Source organism: Nelusetta ayraudi, unplaced genomic scaffold (genome assembly GCF_046127955.1).
Source record: "Nelusetta ayraudi isolate G7.1 ecotype Tasmania unplaced genomic scaffold, CSIRO-AGI_Nayr_v1 ptg000006l, whole genome shotgun sequence".
NCBI classification, from domain to species: domain Eukaryota; kingdom Metazoa; phylum Chordata; class Actinopteri; order Tetraodontiformes; family Monacanthidae; genus Nelusetta; species Nelusetta ayraudi.
Window position 1 is genome coordinate 7,388,718 of NW_027466056.1, and position 20,870 is coordinate 7,409,587.

Here is a 20,870-nt window from a genome sequence, read left to right on the forward strand (position 1 = left end):
CGCAACAGCAGTTCCAACCCGTCTATTTGTCAAATCATCGGAATTTCCCAGGTAATTCTCCTGTGGTCTGGTGGCGGTGCTACAGACGTTTGTGCAGTTGGTAACAGCTGTGAAGCGTCACGAGTCCTGCACTGCCCCATTAACAGAGGTGGACAGGAGATGGGTGTCACCTCCTTAAGTTCTGTACCATCACCTTCCATCACCAGCTGATCACAGGCCATGAATCATTAACATAACATTAAACTTAGATAACAGAATGTTCCTCATAACTAACTTTTTTTTTTTTTTTTTTTTTTTTTTTAACCGAGCAGTTACACAAAATAATAATTACAAAATTCTCTGGGTGCTCGAGCCGATTCCACTGCCGTCTCGTCGTGGAATCATCTTGTCTGTGCCGTCTCATGCTAGAGCGGGTTAAATTCACAAAAAAGGGTCAAATAAAAATGGCATTCTTTGAGTAAAGGTTGACAAATAGGCTATTTGACTGGTATTTTTGCTGCTTGCTCAAACATAAGAGAGTCACTGTTTTCTTCGTTCTCGAGACTGTGTATAATTATGTGGTGTCTGACAACCAATATAAAATAGGCACAACGCACATAAGAAGGTTCCAGAGCCTGCCGCTGAGGATGATGGTTCCAGAGCACACAAAGCCGTACCTAAGGACGACGGTTCTAGAGCGTACCTGAGGGCGATAGTTCCAGAGCACACCGCTGAGGATGACGGTTCCAGAACTGCCATTGAGGACAATGGTTCTACAAGCCCCACCTGAGGTAAACAGTTCCAGAGCACACCTGACAGCAACGGTTCCAGAAGCCGCACCAGAGGACGACGGTTCCAGAAGCCGCACCAGAGGACGACGGTTCCAGAAGCTGCACTTTAAGCCAACGGTTCCAGAAGCCGCACCTGAGGACGACGGTTCCAGAGTGCACCTGATGGCAACATTTCCAGAAGCTGCACCTTGGGCCAATGGTTCCAGAATCCCCACCTGAGATCAACGGTTCCAGAAGCCGCACCTGAAGGCAACAGAGCGGCTGCTGAGGACGACGAGGGTGTCCGAGGAACAAACACACACAAGACCTTGAATTTTCCTTTCCGGCAAGTGACGTTGACCACAGCACAAGGGCTCCTGGATGAACCAGGGGAAATCCAAGAAGAACAACAGAGGATTTTGGATGCCCAGCGAGACGTCATGAAAGTTTTGACGCTGATATCTCGGACTTTGATTGCTGGACTTGCAAGCGTTCTCCTTCAGGTTCAGAAGGAAGATTCTGTAAAAACCCAAATGGAAAAGAGACATTGAGGCTGGCGGAAGTTGAACAACAATCAGTACTTGCACTCACAAATTGTGGTCCCTGTGCACACTCCTTGCTATCTACAGCGGTGAACAAGTCAGTCACATAGTTCGTCCAGGTGGGGGCGCCAAAGGAGGCTTACATTTTTCCTGGTGCGAACAGTCATTCCTCTGACTTCTATGATGCCGGGACTGAGTCCCACGCAGGCGGAGTCTGAGAGTGGACCAATGGATTCAATGTCTGCAGATGCAATATCTGCATGTTAAAAGAAGAAACATTTGGATTTGCTGCCTAAGTAATTGCCTCCACAAAGGTGTAACAAAAAAAAAAGAAAAGAGACGCAGAAGAGAAACTAATTCTTTTAATACATCTTTATGCAGCGTCTTCAGACAAACGGGTAAAAGAAACATACAGACACTCAGCCTATATATCGTGTCGAAACCATTGATCATATAAAAACACTTCTGTACAGTACAAAGAAACCGTTACATGATGTGATTGGTTAAGTTAACAAACGCAAATACTTTCACTCCTTACAAAAGAGGCACTTCAAGGATTTAAGCAGCAGTGATAAATTAAAAAAAACAAAACAAAAAAAAACATACACAACTACAGACTTAGTCAGTGTTGAGGCTTTATCTGCCAGTGTCAGAGCGCGCCGCTGTGTGCGCCGCTGCCGATTTAAAAATGTTTTAATTCACAACATCTTGGCGCGTCAAATAGGAGAGCAGCCGGTTCTGAAAAAAAGAACAGTCCGGATGTAGAGCTACAGTATGAAAAAAAAAAAAGTGCAGGGAAAAATGGAGGGAAAACTTGTGAGTTGCGTCTTGCAGTGTCCAGAGCTCTGGGACTCAAGACTGCTGGTCGACCGTGACCTCAACACAAAGGGACAGAGACCAGCCAGTTGCTTGAAAGGTTACTTTTAAAACTTAAAATATATGCACATATATTAGTGGTGGGACTTGATTTAAAAAAAAAATCAAATTAATTATAGCCTTTGTAATTAATTAATCGTAATTAATTTTATTTTAATCGCATATCAATATTTGATTTGGTAACAGAGGTTTGGAAGAACTTAAACTGATTTTTCAGGTATCTCTACTTGAGGAATTCTTTCATTCATTCAGAATGTGAATCATTTTGCAACATCTGGTTGGCGACCCTGCTTGGTTCCGGCGCTCTAACATTCTCGCTAGCTGCGTTGCTCGTACTAGCTGCTACGTGTTTTGCATTCAGGCAGTACTGGAGGCATTCGGAGGTTTGCACAGAGCATGAGTATAAAATGTTTTTTTCCAGAAGCAGCTTCTCTCCTATTGGACGCGCCAAGGTATCGTCACAGCGCGTCCAGTGTGTGGGGGGGGGCCTTCACAGTGCCGTCTCAAAGATGACCAAATTACCCTCGGCGTGTCCGTTCAACATGGCGACATGGTCCATGTTGCTGTAGGCCTGCGGGAAGACAAGGAGACCCAATCATGAGACCCGACACATTTGAAAAAAAAAAATAAATCAATAAATTGGGATCAAGCCAACTCGCCTTTTTGGCTGCATCGTGCAGAGCGGCCGCTTCCTGCTTGCCCGTCTGCTGCACCATCTTGTAGAAGATGCCGTCTGGGTCCTGGAGCAGCTTGCTGGGAGCGTCGTACGCGTGAATTCTCCCCGCGTCGAGAACCTGCCACGGAACAAAATAGAGTCAGAATCCACTGTCTGTCCATGCTGGGCAAGCGCTTCAAGGCGAAGGGTGCGATTTTGGGAGACTTTGAAGAAGAATCAGAGACACCAAGTGGTGACAGTTCAGACTGCAGCGTCTTTCACGCTCCCTCGGGGAGGCAGCGGTGCAAGATGGCAGCTAACTGGGAGCAAGTGCAGATTCTAATGTATACGAGAACCCTTCTGTGGTGGGAAAACCAAATGACTTTCGTTGTACTGCGAGGAGACACTTTCATCAACGTGTTCTGGGCAGCATATTGAGCTTTTGCTAATATCAAAGATCGTAAATCAAGCCAAATGCCACACACTGGACTCTTAAGACATCATTTCCCAAACTGAGGAGACTCACCAGTATCCTGTCGCTGTCTATGATGGTGTTGAGTCGATGGGCGATGGTCAACACCGTGCAGTCTCGGAACTTCTCCCGGATGGTTTTCTGGATCAGCTCGTCCGTCCTGCGCCCAAACAAACGTGAATTAACTGCACGTTGCGTATTGTTCATCTTTCAGGGGTGGGGTTGGTGGGGGGGTGGGGTTACAGCAGGTCGCATCTCCTTCACTCATGAGGACCGTTTGTGAGGAGCACCTGGGGTCCACGTTGGCCGTGGCCTCGTCGATGATGAGGATGGGGTTCTTCCTCAGGATGGCTCTGGCCAGACACACCAGCTGCCTCTGGCCCACGCTGAAGTTGGAGCCCGACTCAGCCAGCACCGTCTCCAGCCTGCCGGGCAGCTCCTCCACCGCCGACTTCAGCTGCACCTGCGGGGGGGGGGGGGGCAAAACGCCGTCCGTGTGTGAGAAAGATGATGGGCCCGACCCTTTAGAGAGGCTCAACCTGAAGCAGGGAAGGTGGGGACCGACTCCCCCCCCCCTCAGTGTGTCACTGACCTCTTGCAGAGCGTTCCACAGGTCCTCGTCTGAGTGTTGCTTGAAGGGGTCCAAGTTCTTCCTCATGGAGCCCGTGAACAGCACCGGGTCCTGAAACAGGGAAGTGAGGGGAGTTGTGCAATTGCGACTTGCAGGAGTTTCCACTGAGCGGTGTGAAGCGCAAAGGCCCAAATTCTCGTCAAATCTCGTCCTGCGAGCGGCCATACATTTAGATTTTTCTCCGTCTCCTCCTCCGTCTCCTCCTCCACCGTCCAAACATAACGCGGCATTTTGAACCGCTCACGTGACCCCGTACGCCACGTCCGCTGACGTGTAAATGCGAAAAAAAAAAAGTGTTTCCATGACACTTTTGAGATTTACCTCCATATGGATCGGTCTGAAAAAGCTCCTCCTGCGAAGCTTTTAGCCACATTCCAGAGGTTTTTTCAAGTTGAGGCGTTTCCATGACCAGTTTTTTTTTTATTGCGATATTTAGGTTTTGTGCAATTCTACGGGTCATGGAAATGCAGCTGCCGATGTTACTACATGGAGAAACCAAGTGTGCACCTGAGGGATGATGGACATCTTCTGGCGCAGGTCATGCAGGCCGATCTCGGAGGTGAGGATGCCGTCGATGTAGATCTTCCCCTTTGGTTCGGCCAGGCGGAACAGAGCCGAGACCAGGGAGCTCTTGCCAGCGCCGGTCCGGCCCACGATGCCGACCTGACCACCAGGTAGGGAGGGAGGGAGGGAGGCTTTAGCTGAGGTTCCACATGGGAACTGTGCAGGACCACGCGGCATCTCACCTTCTCTCTGGGTCGGAACATGGCCTTGAGGTTGTGCAGCACCGGCGGGCCGTCCTCGCTGTAGGAGAAGCTGACCTGGTCAAAGGTCACCAGGCCCTTGCTGGGCCAGTCGGGAGGAGGACGCTTCTTAGTTTGCCAGGGTGCCTCGCTCTCCAGCTCTGTGTACTCCATCACTCTTTCCACCGACGTCATCTTGAAAATGGAAACAAAAACAAAAGAGGTTTGAGTTCACCAGCAGTCGAGAGCTGGGACGCACGATGAATTCAATGTCTTGTCTTCCGTTCTCATAACTATTGACTCTGCAGTTTCTCACCGAAGGCATCAAAACCACGTATGGACACACATGGAATTATGTTGGAAACAATAAAAGTGTAAAATAACTCAAAGACGTTTTATTTTGAAATTCTTCTAAGAAGCCACCTTTCATAAAAAGCACATTCAGAGTTATTGAACGTGTTTTTCTTTGCTGCATAATTAAAGATATCTTGCTCATATATTTGATGTCTTCAGTATCTGCAGTGTAGAAAGTTGTAAAGATAAAAAAAAACAAATATGCATGAGAAGCATATTATAGTATGTATGTATATCAACCGGACCGCTTTGCTGGGGCCTCTTTCAGAGACTATTTACTTCAAGTATTAACAAGTGATTCACTGCCTTGGGTGAGCTGAACCATGACGTGGAAGAGCAAAAAAAAATACTCATTCTTCCAAAATGCTACCAAACTACTCCAGCAGAGGGCGCATAATGACGAGCGGGAGGGGAACTCACCATGTTCTCCACCTCTGTGCTTTGCCTCACACCCCACTGGAACATTCCCATCAGGGTGACGGCGTAGGACAGAGCCAAGCCAACGGCTCCCGCCTCCAACTCTGACCAACACACATTTCAACGTGAGACTCCAGACGTGCGAGCAACTGGAAAACGATCGGGACGGGGAGGGGGGGGGCGATGTGCTTACGGTCTCTGAGGATCAGGCAGCCGAAGGTGGTGACGGTGACAAAGACGGAGCAGATGGCGTCCAGGCGCAGAGCGAACCAGCGGGAGGTGGTGAGGAACAGGAACCAGGCCTCTGCACGCAGCCGGGACCAGAAGAAGCAACCATCAGCAAGCTCAACACCAGCAGAGTGAGACGCAACCGGCGGCAGCGGCGGCTTACGAGAGTGCAGGTTCTGGTGGGCGTCAAAGACTTCCTGGAACCTCTCCTCGGCTCTGAAGGCCCGGATCGTCCACAGGCCCTGGAGGGACGACGACAGGTGGGAGAAGACGGGACTGCGGGCTGCACAGAGGAGGACACAGGTTAGCTGACCAGACAACAACTGTGGACGTTTCTTCATTTATCATAGCTATTTATGAAATCATTATTTATATTATTATTGTTGTATATATGTATTCCTCAACTTCCCATTTTGAAAAGATATATATGTACATACATGTATATATTAGGGCTGCTGAAGTTAACGCGTTAACAACGGGCAAAAAATTAGCACTTAATTTACGATTAATCGCGAGTTAACTCAGGACACTAATACGATTAATTGCGATTAAAAATTTGAAGCGGCTTACAGCCCTAATATACAGTACATACTTCCTCTGGACAGAGTTTCCTTTTAGTATGTAAATCATAAATTGTGTGTGACTCGTGTTTTGTTTTTTTTTTGCCATTTTTCACACAACGTGAAAGACAAAATCTTTTTTTCCTGATGAGTCAGGTGAAGCCATTTACCATCAAACACTTGTTTTTGCTCCTTTTTCAACCACGACGACGACAACAACAGGAAGTTCGCCAATCATCACGTTTCCCTGCTCGTTCACCATTTAACATCGGTGCTTCGAGTCTTTGCAGTTTGAGGCTCTTCTTCCATTTCTCTCCTACGCACTTTCAGATGCGAATCAAGTGAGTCCCAAGCCTTTCCCAGTTCCCCGTCCCGCCGCCGTGCTTCCCAGTTGGAATGCTGTGCCAGTTTGATTCCTCGCCAATCGTTTGGAGGCCGTTCCGTTTACCTTCCCAGATCGTCCCATATGCATTTCTGCAAGCTGCGGCTGAAACTGCTGGTCTACCCGACCGTGACGTAGCATCAGAATCCCTCACTGTTCACATCTCTACCAGAGTCTGAGCATCCCATGGAGGCTGTGATATATACTTTGCTTTGACCCAGTGGGTCAGAACCCAGGGAGTTCAGAGCAGCACTGGATGAAACATGCAGCACCATGCAAACCAAAGGCCAACGGTTTGGATTGCAGATGGAGCAAACAAGCGTTTCACAATAAAAGGCACACAACTCAACCACTAACCAAGACTGGTGGACAAGATTCTGTGTCACCAATAATGTTCCCTGAGAAATGGCCCCAAACAGAACAGCCCATGAGAACGAGTGTTCCTTCTCTCTGGGTCCTGCTGAGGAACTCACTGGTGGACTCGAGGCGCTTGATGTTCCTGGAGGTGCGCAGGAAGAAGCGGCGCAGAAAGAGGAAGAGGATGAGGAGGGGCAGCACCGGGATCAGGATCCAGGGGATCACCGACACCGACACGGCGATCACACCCAAGATCTGCAAGGACACCTGCAGCGGAAACAACAACAACTCTTTAAAATCATCCTAAAAGGTAAAAAAAAAAAAAAAAAAAAAAAAGGCTGAATGAGATGAATGTGATCTCCATCCTCACCTGAGTGAAGTCCACCAGGATCCAGGGCATGTTGGAGTCCAGCTGGCCGATGTCTTTGGAGAACCTGTTCAGGACTCTTCCTGTAGGGGGCGTGAGGGTATTTTAACAGCGTGATCCTGTGACGAACGTGGAAGCTCGTGCACGAGGGCTCGTCTCACCTATGGGGTTGATGTCGAAGAAGCGGACCGGCGTGCACAGAATGGCTTGGAACATGCGGTTGTGCAGAGTCTGGGCGGCCCGCACCAGCACGTGGAACATGAGGAAGTTCCGGAAGAATCCAAAGACGATGGTGGCCAGCGTCAAACCTGGAGGGAGGGAGGGAGGGGACGCAGTGAGTATCGCTGGGTGTAACACCTCAAAGAAAGATGAGCCGAACTACTGGCATCAAACAAAATGCAGGCGTTTAAAGTACACATGGATTTTGTTCATTGTAGTTTCAGATTTAAAGTCAAATCCGCTTCATTGTTTGACGGCTGAACTGTACCAGTGTTGAAGCCGATACGTCACGTTGACGTTTCACAGTAAAATCCCGCACATATAAAAACTAAATCCAGCCACATTGCATATTTTTGCAAAGCGACTTTCAGTCGTTGCTTTCACGTTCTGGGACGCTTCTGAATGGCGGCCGCGCTGCCCCCTGGCGTGAACCTGCTCACTGACTTTACTGGCCCACGGTTTGGTGTGAAGTGGGTGTTGAGGCCAAGCTGCTCACCTCCGTAGATCCCCAGGTAGAAGTTCAGGTCCAGAGTTCTGTTCTGGTTGCCGTTCTGGGTGCCGTTCTGGGTGCCGTTCTGGGTGCCGTTCTGGGTGCTGTTCAGGGTGCCTTTGTAGTCCAGCTGCTCTTGCTCGTCGGCCCTGGTGAAGCAGAACGGAGCAAAGTTCTGAGCCTGGTGATCGGAGCCTCTCACAGCTTCTCTTTCTCTTCTCTCATTTGAAAAAAGCTCAATCCATTTAAAAAAAAAAAAAAAAAAAGGCTTATTTGCCACTTAGATAACGTTATACTGGACCTAAGATGCACATGTACAGACAGACTCAAACCAGTTCATTCACCCTCCCTGTGTGGCCGTCAAGTGTGAAAGTCAAACCGACTCCTCCACTGTCAGACTCACCAGTAGGCCAGCCACCAGTCTTGCATGACGTAGGCCACCTGCAACACAGAGCAAAGCGTCAGACCCCCGAGTGGGAGGAGCAAGCGCTCCTTGGCGCCCCCTGCTGTCTGTCTGTCTGTCTGTACCTGAGCCAACAAGTTGATGAGCAGGAGGACCACCAGCAAGAGGACGCTGGCGCCGGCTCGCAGGTATTTCAGGTACAGCTTGCCGGAGATGGTCCCCTCGGCGCGGCTCTCCTCCGGCACCGTCTGCACCTGCTCCGCCTGCCGGGAGAAGACGCTCGTTCTGATTGGCTGGCCCTGCGACGCGGCAGCGACTGGAGGCGGCGGGATACGAACCGGCAGGTTGTCCCCGTCCTTGACCGAGTGCACCGACGAGGTCTGCGAGCGCACCGAGTTCTCCGACAGGGTCCGGCTGCGCGCGTGGCCCTCGGAGGGCGGCTGCTGCAGCTGCTCCTCCTCCTCCTCCGCCTTCAGCAGCGAGGTGAAGTCCACGCCCGACTGCTGCAGCTCCTCGTACGTCCCCTTCGCCACCATGTGACCCTGAAACGTGGACACGCCTCCCCCTTGAGATCCTGACAGGTGCCTGTGCCCTGAACTGCATGTGCTGGTGTACTACGCCCGTGTGACCAGCGGGCGGTGCTAGAGGCAAAGCTCAGACTGTGACTTGCAGATTGTGCATAGTGTTGCTAAGATTAAAAGCAGTAATTGCGCTGTAATAACTGGCGGGCAGTCAAAGTCTACAGGGGAACACGTGCTGCTGCTGCTGCTCGCATCTCTTCCTTATGTGACAAAGCTGATAAGGACCGTTGTCTGCTATCTGGCCAATAACGGCCAATAAAACAAGGAAACGGCTGGGACGCAACGAGCAGAGGAGCTGAACAGAGTCCAGCACACAGAGACGAGTCTCACGTCATAAATGTGGAGGGAAGATACTTCAGTGTAGCAGCACCGTCGCAGCTCTGGCAGTCGACCAGCGTCAAGTTGTTTACGTTCCAGTTGGTTCTAGCGGGAGGCCTAGAGGTTCTGCTGCCAGAGTAGATCCTGTGTGTGTGTGTGTGTGTGTGTTTATAGATTAGCAGCGACGAACCTCCTTGAGAACCAAGATCTCGTCGGCTGCCTTCAGGTACTGCAGCTGGTGGGTGACCAGGATGCGAGGCTTGTTCTTCAGCACGCCGCAGATGCACCTGCAGACAGACGCAGAGACGGCGATGCATCATTTCGAAGTCCGACAACCGGCCTGACCTTTGACCCCCCACCTTCATCACTTCCATTGCAGGTTTCCAACATTGCATTTTCCAATCATTCAAAACTCGAAGACAGCTCCAGAAAACCCGCTTGTTTAGCTCCGTGTTTACAGCGCGCTGCCATCAGAGCGCCGTGCTTTGGCAGAGGTGGTAAAACACAGACTTGTCAGACGATGCGATTATGAAAATATTTCATCTTGCAGAACGGGGGAGCTCGAAGCCAACTTGTTGCTGGTGGCAGCGGCTCTGCTCAGAGCGCCGGCCCTGCACAGGGGTTCAGTGGCGGCGGCAGCAGCAGAGCAGGAAGAGTGGAACAGGAAGCCAGATGGCGGGCAGAGCCATTGTCTGAGCCACTGCACCTTTTCCTGGAAGGGCCTTTCTTCTTTAAACAAAGTGGGCCTGCTTTTAATCTGGGTTTTTTTTTTGAGGTGATGTTACACAACGGTGCGCTCGCACTCCCTGCGCTACCTCGGCTGCTTCCCGCACCTCCCCTCCCCCACCACCTAGCCTTGAGCTTCCTGCACTGGATAATGAGGACGTCTCAGCCTTAAGCTGATTGGTCCATCGTACAAAACTGCTCTTCACACCAGTTTCATTGAACACACACTACCAGTCTAAAGTTTGGACAGACCCTCTGAATTTCCTGTCTTGCACTCTCGTGACTATTGACACTGCAGTTTCTCACTGAAGGCAAACAATACAAGTGTAAAATAAATAACTCAAACACGTTTCATTTTGACATTCTTCCAAATAGCCACCTCTCATAAAAAGCATATTTAGAGTTATTTAATTAGTGCTTTTCTTTGCTGCATAATTACATATCTCTTGCTCATATATTTGACGTCTGCGGCGTAGAAAGTTGTAAACCACTGACAACGTGTCTCCAAAGTCTTGACTGCCAGTGTCGATGCTGTGGAAAGGTTTCACAGGCTGTGTGTAAAGAAGCTCTCTCGGGGACGTCTACTCAAACTGCTCAGACGGTGGCGGCGACAAGCGTACATGAGTTTCTGAGCGACGGCCACTTCCTCCCTGATCCTCTGCTGGGTTACAGGCTGGAGAGCACTTACTGTTCAAAGAGGTGTCTTCCCACCTCAGCGTCAACAGCACTCAGAGGGTCGTCCAGGAGGTAGATGTCTGAGTCCTGGTACACGGCCCTGGTGATGATACAGTGGATGGTGAGAGAGCTGCAAAACCATGTGTATCTTCTAAACCAGCCCCCCCCCCCCCCCCCGGGCCTTTTAACACCACGGCCCGGTTTAATGTGAGACAATATTTTCTCAATATAATCACAAAGGTGAATCCACTGTGTCCATGTTTGGAACTTTATTAGCAGCGTTGTCTTAACATGGGGACAACAACACAACATGAGTAACCTACGCAGTTTTGAAGGCTTCACTGCCTCATTAGAGAGCCGCCAGTCGCCGCATGTGAACCCTTGTGGGATCTTAACATTCTGTTTACTCCCCTTGTCCTACGGGTCAAAAATCACCCGCTCTACCAAATCCCCAAAATAAAGCAATTTCATTGAATTTTAAATGCAAAATCTATTTTGCATGATGAAACAACCCATTATTTATCAATTCAACTCAATTTAATCCATTTTTTTATCATGTATTTTTTGTAGAGCTGTCAGTCGATTAAAAAAATTAATCCGATTAATCGCATGGTTTCCCATAGTTAACTCATGATTAATCGCAAATTAATCACATATTTTTTCCATTTTTTAATTATCATGTCAACGTGGGAGTAGGCAAATACTTGCTTTCTGCAAATGCAGCATGTTTATTTTACAGTAAATGCATATAACTTTTGTCCTCTCACGACTGCCATCTAGCAGGGTTTTGAAGTGGAACTTTCCATTTACAATTGACGCCTTATCCATGTTAGTCCTGCCTAGTGCTCATCTACGCTCAATGTCTTTTTCTTTTTTTTGTTGCGTTTACAAGCACCGTGTGCGTTAATCGCTGCGGTAAAGAAAATTGTCGGCGATCAAGCGGCGTCGAGTTAACGCGTTAATAACTAAACTATCTTTGCGATCGACCGGTATATCATGTAATTAGTGACAAGTCTCATTCGGGCCGGACAGGGACACGCTGCGGGCCGGGTGTGGCCCATGGGCCGTACGTTGCCCAGGTCTGCTTTATATCCTCTATACTGAATTCGTTTTTAGTGTTTTTGCGTAGGAATCTTCTGTCCAGATACAGTTAGTGCTGGGACTCCTGGGACTGTCTGTTAAATGCTGCTTTCTTTTTCTTGGAAGTCCTGGGCTCTTCTGTCTCCTCACTGGGCCTTTTCCTCTTTCCAAAGACGTTTGTTTTCACTCATGTTGCTCAATAGCTAGCTAGCTAGGTGGCTAATGGTGGGTTTAATCTAGTGGTAACGTATCACGCCTTGACATGCGTCAAGAGTTGAGCCACAGATGGATGTAACGGAAAGAATCCGGTAATTTTTCAAAATAAAATTGGTCAGACTCAGACAATAAATAAAACCGAATTAATTTAACCGAAGTTAATTATTTTTTCTGTGCGGACCGGTACCAGTCCGCGACCCGGGGGTTGGGAACCGCTGCTCTAAACGACACAATGCGTCATCAATCTGTCCAAATGTTGATTGGCGTGGATCTCGTGTCAAGGTGTTCTGAGTGCAGACCTGGCCAGGTTGACTCGGGCCTTCTGCCCCCCGCTCAGCGTGGCCCCTCGGTCTCCGATCAGGGTCAGGTCCCCGTCCGGGAGCAGCTCCAGGTCCTGCAAGCACACGCGGCGACGCCGCAGACGCCATCGTTATGTTGTGAAAGAAGTTGAAACCGCGAAGACCGGCGATGGTGGAGAAAGACGAAGCTGGAACGTGCAGCTCGTGCCGGACAACAACAACAACTCAACAACTCAAAGCAAAAGCGACGGTGTTGCATCAGCATGTTCTGCAAACTCACTGCCTTGCCTTGCTGAGGCGTGAGGCACAACTCTGGGCACCTCTGCTGACATAATGCAGGCAAGTTTAAACATGCAGACAAAAAAAGATTAAAGGTCACCTTCAAAGGGACAGCTTTTCCTCACCTCAGCGCAGCCTGATGAAAGCAACGCCTCTGATATACATCACAAGTTGTACACCAGAGGCGTGTGCACACTCCCCCCCCTCCCCAGAGTACATTCCACACAGGTCATGTGTGTCAACATGAAGATTTCCCAAAGTGAAGAAATCCCACAGACCTTCCCTCCACTTACAAAACCATAGTTCACAAAAAAAAAAAGAAAAAAAAAAAGAAAAAGGGCACCAGCAGTTTGGACGCACCTTCTCACTTTATGTTTTTTGTTGTTTTTTTTACAACTTTACAAAGCGCCGTCCAAACATGGCAACTGTGGCATGTGGCTCCACGCCAACATTTTCGAGGCACGCACCGGCACAAACACCCATGCAGCAGCAGCAGCAGCCTTGAAATAGACTCTTAATAAAGTTACAGCAGCAATTCACCCAACAGGTTTCCATGAAAATCAAATTAAGATTCCTTCTTGTTGATTCAGCTCAAGTTTGTTTCTCTTTTTGTTCTACTTTGGGAATAATTGTCCGATCAGTTTGGATCCATCAAGTCGTGATGTCTCCGCTCGGACATCAAAAAGCCGCTTCGTGCTTGAAACCAGCTGCCCACAAAGTCTTAAGTGGACGTTCGTCGGCTCTTGTTAGCTCAATAAAGTTAACTCATCAGATCATCTGGACGTGAATGTCCTTGGCGAGCACCCTGAAGATGACTTGATGTCTCGTCTGTTTATGGACCTTAAACGCATCATAAACAATAATCTCTGGAATGTTTCACCGTGTACAAAAAAAAGAAAAAAAAAAAGACTCCTACCCTTTTCAGAGCGCAGGCTTTAATCACCCTCTCGTACTTGTGCGTGTTCATGGTCTTCCCGAACAGGATGTTGCTGCGGATGGTGCCGGGGTAGACCCAGGGCTGCTGGGAGGCGTAGGTCAGCTGACCTTCCACCTTGAGCGAGCCCTTCTCTGCCGGCAGCTCTCCGAGAACGGAGCTCAGCAGCGACGACTGGAAGAGAGCAGAGAAGAGGCTCCCGTGTCAGTTCCGTCGCTGGCTCGGCCGTCTGCAACCCTGCCGTGGCCAGAGAGCCACTGACCTTTCCGGCTCCGACCGGTCCGATGACGGCCAGGAGGTGCTTGGAGGTCAGGTTGAAGGAGACGTTCTGCAGCGAAGGAGCGTCGACGCTCTGCGGAGGCACAAAACCGTCGGGTCGGACGCGGAGGAATGCAACAACTTATCAGATCAATGGAGGCAAAGAGGAAGTGGTGAGAATGTTGACTGTGCGTCAGGGGAGCTGGCGCTTCGCACCTTGTCCCAGTAGCAGGTCATATTCTGGATGTCCACAGAGGGGGAGGCCTTCTTCTCACCGTCCTTCACCAGGGGGGGGCTCTTTTTCACAATCTCGTCCAGCAGCAAGAACTCCTAAACACCGGGTTCAGCTAGTTAGTGCTTCTAGTAAAAAAGCAAACAAAACATTTAAGAGCCTTCATTCCTTCCTTGGCGGATGAATGAGACGGCCACGTCCGGCGGACTTCCTCTTTTCAAAATAAAAGCAAAAGAAGTCCGACTCACCTGAATCCTGCGCACGCTGACGCGGCACTCGAAGAGCTTCTCGATGGCGCTGGGGAAGAAGAGCGTGACGGTGAGTCGCACCGAGCTGTACAGCGACACGGTGACGAAGACGCGGCTGGCCGAGATGGTGTTGCCCAGCAGCACGTAGAGGGTGAAGGTGATGAAGATGATGATCTTGCTGGCGCAGAAGAAGGAGGCCATGTTGAGGCCTCGCAGGTAGGAGCTCTTCATGACCTTGGAGATCTCCTTGCTGGGCGACACAAAGTTCACACTCAAGAGGGTGGATTTGTTTATAACCAGATAATCACAGATGATGATTTGTGCAAAAAAAGGACTCTTTTAAAAATAGATAAATAAATAAATATCAGTCAAACTGCAGGTTTAACTCCAAAGCGCCGCGAGGCCATCGTGGAATTCGAAAAGACGTTCAGGACGGGTTTTCTGTGCCCACATTCCCTTGCCACTCGCAAACTAGTTGAGCTGGTGGTTATCGGTGTGTCAGAGAGCAGAGTTAAGCCAGCAGGCTGCAAAGCTGCAGCCGAGCGCCTGTTTGCACTCGCTGTGTCAATAAAGTCAATAAAAAAAATTAAAAAACGCTTTGTGCACGGGATAGATAACACACACACACACACACACACACACACACACACACACACACACACACACACACACACACACACACACACACACACACACACACACACACACACACACACAAAACGCCCCGTCTGCCTTGTGGGCACCTTCCTACCTGTCTACTGTCTGCTGGTCAATCTCAAGCAAGCGCAGCACCAGGAGTGGCTGCTGGGCACTCCTGGTGCTACTGCCAAAGGCCGGAGCCAAAACGTCAGCGCTTCATCAATGCCCGGGTGGTGCTTTCTATTTTTAGTCGACCAACGCCTCCTCATCTTTTCAGAAGCAGCCAGCGTCGGCTACGATTAAAAACTCACCAGGTCGAAACTGACTCGGTTCTCTGAAAGTCATGAGGAAATCAAAACATCCAGCCGCACAACGCAAAAATGCTGCAGCTCCGACAAACGAGGAGTCGACGGATTGTTTGCTCCGTTTTCTGCAGACGACAAAACCCTTTGGCATTTTCACCTCCTGACGTCGGCGATGAGAGCGGCGAAGGGTTTCTCCCAGGCGTACATCTTGATGATCCGAATCCCGGACACCACCTCGTTCATGGTGCGGATCCTGCTGTCCGTCAGCACCGCCGTCTTGCTCCTGAGGACAGAAAGCCATTCAAAGTGGGTTACAACACCGCAAATGAAGCCCAAGAGAAGTTTGGGGGGGAAACTGTTGAAGGGCTTTTTTTCAGCTAACGGCTGTTTTGCGAGCTAGCGAGACCAGCTTCAGTGGTTCAGTGGCGATCCAGAGGGAGACGTGTCGCCACTTCTGTTTGGACAAGGCGTGCGTGAGCGACAAACGAGTTCAGAGACGGGCCGGCAGAACGCACGCCACTGCGTGAGGGCGAGCAGCTGACTAGCCGCTGCTGGCTCCCGATTGGCTTAATCTTGGAGCAACTTGAGCCACTTCACGGTGAATCAGCCATTTAACTGGCGTTCTCCAACGGTCTCACGCTGGGCCGAGCGTGCAGTGGATGAAGAGGGAAGTAAAACTAAGCAGGGGAAACTCCTGCTGGTCTGCAACAGAGCGGGAAGGGCAAACAGGGCCGAGGAATAAAGCCAACGGGAAAACACGATGCTGTAGTTTAGCTGATAGCGCCGCTGCTGCGACACCGAATCCCTGAGTCGCTCAATTCCAGGAATTAGTCAGCAGTCGCACTCGGTGATGCTGACACGGAACGACTCTTCTGATGCAATACGTGTCTTTCAAGAGTAACGAGGGCTCGCGCAATAGCAGCGGACGGATGGTTGAGTCTGTTTGTTTGAATATTATTTACTAGTAGATTTGAATCTCATTTCTTTTATATACAGTATTTCTCATGATTTGATGGCCTGATCTGTTGCCGCTTTAAATTCCAATTTTGTTCTACATGTCATGTTGCAATGATATAAAATATAAATTAAGCTCTATCTATCCATCTATCTATTTATCTATCTATCCATCCATCCATCTACCATTTGACTGAAAATGTTAATGCGTTTAAGAACCTGAATCTGTAAACTGTATCTTTATTTGGAACTTTATTTGAATCTTTTTTTCAAATAGATATCTATTTTTATCTATTTTTTTTTCTTCTTTCTTCTTTTAACTTTACAGTAGGTGTTTGAATATGAATGTTGTATTATTGTGTGCTCTTGGCTCTCTGAACAGCTTGTCCTGTATATGTTATATGTTAGTGCCCCATCAAGCGTCCAATCATGTATTTGTCTTTTATAGGATTTTTATTGCCCTTTTACACCTTGGCCCGGGGACTGCAGATGAAAACTAGCCTTTTGGCTAATTCTGGCTTTTTTTAACCATGTGTATTCATGTGTTTTATAAAATTGTATTGTCCCCTTTCAAATTTAAAAAAAGAAGAAGAAAAAAAAAAAGAAAGGATTTGTCTGGACCAACACTCTGGAGCTCTTGTGGCTTCTAAGCAAGCGCCTGCCTCTGATGTCACCACAGTTTCAGCTCTGCTGGTTACTGTTGCAAAAAGCAACTTTCAAAGGTTTGGGGCGGTGACTCGTGCGAGCGTACGCGCGTGCGTTACCTGAACTTGGAGAACAGTCTGCCAAACATGCTCTGCACAGGCATGAGGAACAGCAGGACCCCCATGCCCGCTAAGCAGGACGGGCCAATCTCCACCCACAGAAGACCCACCACCGCTGCTGCCTGGAGGGGTCCCACCCACAGGAAGTGCAGGAAGATGGTCACCTAGTGTGGGGAAATTTGACACACACACACACAAAGAATTAAAAAAAAATACACCCACAAGGTGAATCAAAGTGTCTAATTAGAATAACACACATTTAACCGAGCATTTAAAAAGGCACCCAAACAGCCGGTCGCTAAAAATGACTTTTCACAACAGAAGTAGCTCAGTGGTTTCTAACAGGGTCAGCACACACAACCTAATTAGCGGCGGCGCCAGCTGCTCGGTTTAAGCTCCGACAAACCTGTTGAGTTTTCACAGCGGGATCCCATTAAAGTGAAACCCCAACGCTCAACTGAAAAGGTCAGAGTGCAAACGAGCCAGACGAGAGCGCACACAAACTCTCTCCTGCAGGGCGCGCCGCCACTGCAAACTTTGACCCAGTGGAGTCTGAACAAGCTGATGTTCGGAGGCTCATTCCGCTACCTCGTCGAACTTGTTGACGTCATTGGAAAGCAGGTTAACAATCTGGCCTGTGGTGGTCTTTCCCATGGCGGAGCTGCTGAGACAGAGAGCCTGCAAGGAGACGTCGGGAGGGACTCCGTTTCAAAAAATACCACCAGTGTAAAGATTTACAACATTTCTAATCTACATTTTCCAAGAGGAATTGTCACCGTGTCACTCACTGACTCACCTTCATGTATATCATGTGGCACATGGCGACTCTGATCTTCATCCCGGCCCTCTGGACATAGTAGAAGTAGAGGTGATGAAGAAGCGCCAGGCCGATGGTGCAAACAGACAGGGCGGCGGCATAGCCCAGGGCGACGTGAAAGGCCTTCTCATCGGCCTTGTCGTACTTCTCAAAGTACATAATCAACTGGCCCAAGAGAACTGGCTGCACCACTTTAATGACTTCCTACAAAGACGGAGGAGAAAAACAGGTACGAAGACGGAGAGGAATGAGTCTCACTGCACAGCAATTACAGTCCGACAGCAAAAGCCTCCACAGTCGGGGAAGCTCAGTGGGTGCCCAGCAGTGCCGACCAGCAGCTGACGACTAGCATGAAGGAACACACACACACACACACACACACACACACACACACACACACACACACACACACACACACACACACACACACACACACACACACACACACACACACTTACCTCCAGCAGGGTGAAGAAGCCCAGCACAGAGTACGACTTCCTGTAGCACCTGATGATGGCTTTGGCCAGGCTGGGCTTTCGCAGGTCTTTGGCAGCCGCCTGGACTTCTTGTTGCCATAGCCTGTTGCACAACAAGGTCCTGTGTCATTTTTGTCTCGAAATTAAATTACTGAGGTGAACTAGTTTGCTTTTTTTTCTTGAGGAAAAAGCGACGATCCTGGCGGTCAGAGATGCAGACTAGTGGACACGCGAGACGGCTGCAACCACTGCTCGCCAAAGCAGTGCAAAGTAGTGCACTGTGTAAAGTAGTGTGCACTGCTGCTTTCCATCAGAGGAATACACACACACACACACACACCAGGCTGGAGGTAGTTACCAGTTGTTGCAACACATTGATTTCTCCCTGTTTAATGCCGTCTTTAAACAAATGACGCCACAAAAATGGATTAAACACGGCGGACGGAGACATTTTAAAACCTAGATTTCCTCAGCAGTGTGCAAGCCACTGGGAGAAAAATCCATTACAAGCAGTGTGAAATGTGTTATGGGAAAGATTTCACGCTGATTGGGTCACTGTTAAGCACGTCCTGTCACTCTTCCATCACTAATGCAAAGGTCAAGTTCCTCTATATCCACCACATATTCCTCTTTGAGGTTTTTGAGGACAAGGAGCAATGCTCTTACACTGCATTAGTTGCGACCACTGTGCTGAAGCTCCCTAATGAATTCATCAATAAATAATGCTTGAAAATTGTTAGTTTTATTTAAACTGCCTCCAGTCTGTACTCAGGACTCAGCTATTTCATTAAACTGCTGCACTTTCTTGCGCACAGGCACAGAGCACTCGGGTAAGATGAAGGGGACAGTAATCTCTCAAGTAAGACTTGCAAGGCGACCAGCGGGGTTTGACTTTACAGGCCAAGTGCAGGAGGCTCCAAACATGTCGAGAGTCGACGCGAGTTCTCGTGGGCAGGGCTCAAAGTAAACAACTTTGGATATTTACAAAAACCTCGGCAGGATATTTAGTTTCCAGGTGCCAGATGAGTAGAAGCACCAACATTTCACAAACACGTTGCTGTTGTTCAAAATCTTACTACTTTTGAAATACTTCAACTCCTTTTGAGTATTTTTTTTTTTTTTTTAATGTTAAATAAAAATCATCGCTCACTTGAGCGCCGTTTCTCCTCAGTTTTGACAGAAGTGAAAACAGCTCTTCGTACCTGTTCAGATCCTGCCCGAGCTTCTCCGACCTGTCCTCCTCGAGCACTTCGTACATGTCATCTTCCTCTAGCCTGCGTTTGTAACCGATCCAGAACAGGGGATTGAGCCACCTGGGAAAGAAGCAGAATACGATCAGAACTCTGATTGCATTAGATTTGACCAATGGTTGACTTTGCAGCTCTTAAAGGTCCCTGACTGATGAAGCCTTGTCTGCTGAAAAAAAAATAAATGTTTTTTTCATGAGATGTTAACATAATGACTGGATTTTATTCAGAATTAGTGTCAAGCCAAAACAAGTTACGTCTGAGGTGTCTGAGACGCTTCCTGTGAAACATGCATGAATAAAACAAATGACTCAACGGGAAACCGAGTCTTAAAAAGGAGCAGGGGTTTGATGATGATGATGATGATGATGATGACATGGACTATGAGGAATCATCTCAACTACTTTTCCCCGTTTGCGAAACACTGGAAAGACGTCACAAACAAGGTCAAAACTTTTTTTTTTTTTTTTTTGTTATCCGCTTAGGGTTTCCTGTCACGAATAACAAGCATACAAAGTGAACGACGACGACAATTCGACGGACTTTGACGTTTTACATGACACGCATGGTCCGCCGCACGCGTTTAAATCCCCCGCTAACGGCGGCTAGCAGGAGGAAGGCGCCTGCCTTCGTCGACCTACCAGAAAAATAACTTGGACAAGAAGCCCGCCGTCGCTACCGGGTTGCTCTTGGCGGCTCCAGCGCCCTCTGCCATGGCTCGCCGCACTCACTCGCCGCCTCTCGTCGCAACTTTCTCCGCTGGTGTGTGTTCTCCACTGCCGGGGGGGGCGGGGGGGGCTAGATAGCTTGACTAGTTGACACACACATTACGGAAGAGCGCAACACCCCCGTGTCCCCCGACACACCGCCTCCCTGCCGGTTACGTGGACGACCTGCTCTGAGCGGCACGGGGCGAGCTCGCTATCCTACAAGGGAACAAAAAAAGAAAAAAATTATAAAGGAACACACACAGACACACAGAAAAAAAAAAAAAAAAAAACCTTACTTGGTCCCGCCCTCTTCACTTCTTATTGGCTGTGAATACCGGCACTGAAGCTGAGTCATAGGCTTGGTTCGGACTCGTTCGGCCGATTGGCTTGGAACGTCTATGGGTGTTCTGCGTAATACTAGTAAACCATATTTACGTTACATTGATTTACGGGCTGGAAAAACGTGGACAGTGCATCCGGTTAGCTCAACAGGAAACGGTATACTTGGGACACTTGGACATGTGCTTTTACATTAAAAACCAAACATAAAAAAAACAAAAAAACAATACCGAAATGCAATTGGTCTAGAGAAAAGCTGAAGAAAAGGAATGTAGCTTGTGAGTTCACTGATAGACAACAGCTCATAAGACGTGAGAGCACGAGGGCC

At 48.8% G+C, this 20,870-nt stretch overlaps 1 protein-coding gene across 1 annotated transcript; it reads right to left on the bottom strand.

Annotated features, from left to right (window-relative positions):
* Positions 1-1,638: 1,638 nt before the first annotated feature.
* abcc4 (ATP binding cassette subfamily C member 4 (PEL blood group)) lies at positions 1,639-20,391 on the bottom strand. Its single transcript, XM_076017549.1, has 31 exons — positions 20,135-20,391; positions 19,449-19,559; positions 18,229-18,349; positions 17,750-17,974; positions 17,542-17,631; positions 16,954-17,117; positions 15,393-15,518; positions 14,292-14,541; positions 14,028-14,141; positions 13,816-13,905; positions 13,536-13,727; positions 12,341-12,435; positions 10,759-10,845; positions 9,535-9,631; positions 8,784-8,987; positions 8,571-8,708; positions 8,446-8,483; positions 8,049-8,191; positions 7,495-7,641; positions 7,337-7,416; positions 7,083-7,233; positions 5,831-5,950; positions 5,633-5,743; positions 5,443-5,543; positions 4,672-4,863; positions 4,433-4,588; positions 3,887-3,976; positions 3,585-3,757; positions 3,349-3,454; positions 2,827-2,961; positions 1,639-2,738 (listed from the first exon to the last, which is right to left on the bottom strand). The coding sequence occupies exons 1-31, from the start codon at positions 20,206-20,208 to the stop codon at positions 2,658-2,660; spliced, it is 4,002 nt and encodes a 1,333-aa protein (XP_075873664.1). The 5' UTR covers positions 20,209-20,391; the 3' UTR covers positions 1,639-2,657.
* Between the last annotated feature and the right edge of the window lie 479 nt (positions 20,392-20,870).

Excerpts from the sequence above, each read along its gene's own strand:
- abcc4 (XM_076017549.1), bottom strand. The coding sequence starts at position 20,208 with ATGGCAGAGGGCGCTGGAGCCGCCAAGAGCAACCCGGTAGCGACGGCG. Across the intron at positions 13,728-13,815 it reads GACCGGTCGGAGCCGGAAAG|TCGTCGCTGCTGAGCTCCGT; the intron begins GTCAGTGGCTCT and ends GCTCTCTTCCAG. Across the intron at positions 7,417-7,494 it reads CTTCGACATCAACCCCATAG|GAAGAGTCCTGAACAGGTTC; the intron begins GTGAGACGAGCC and ends CGCCCCCTACAG.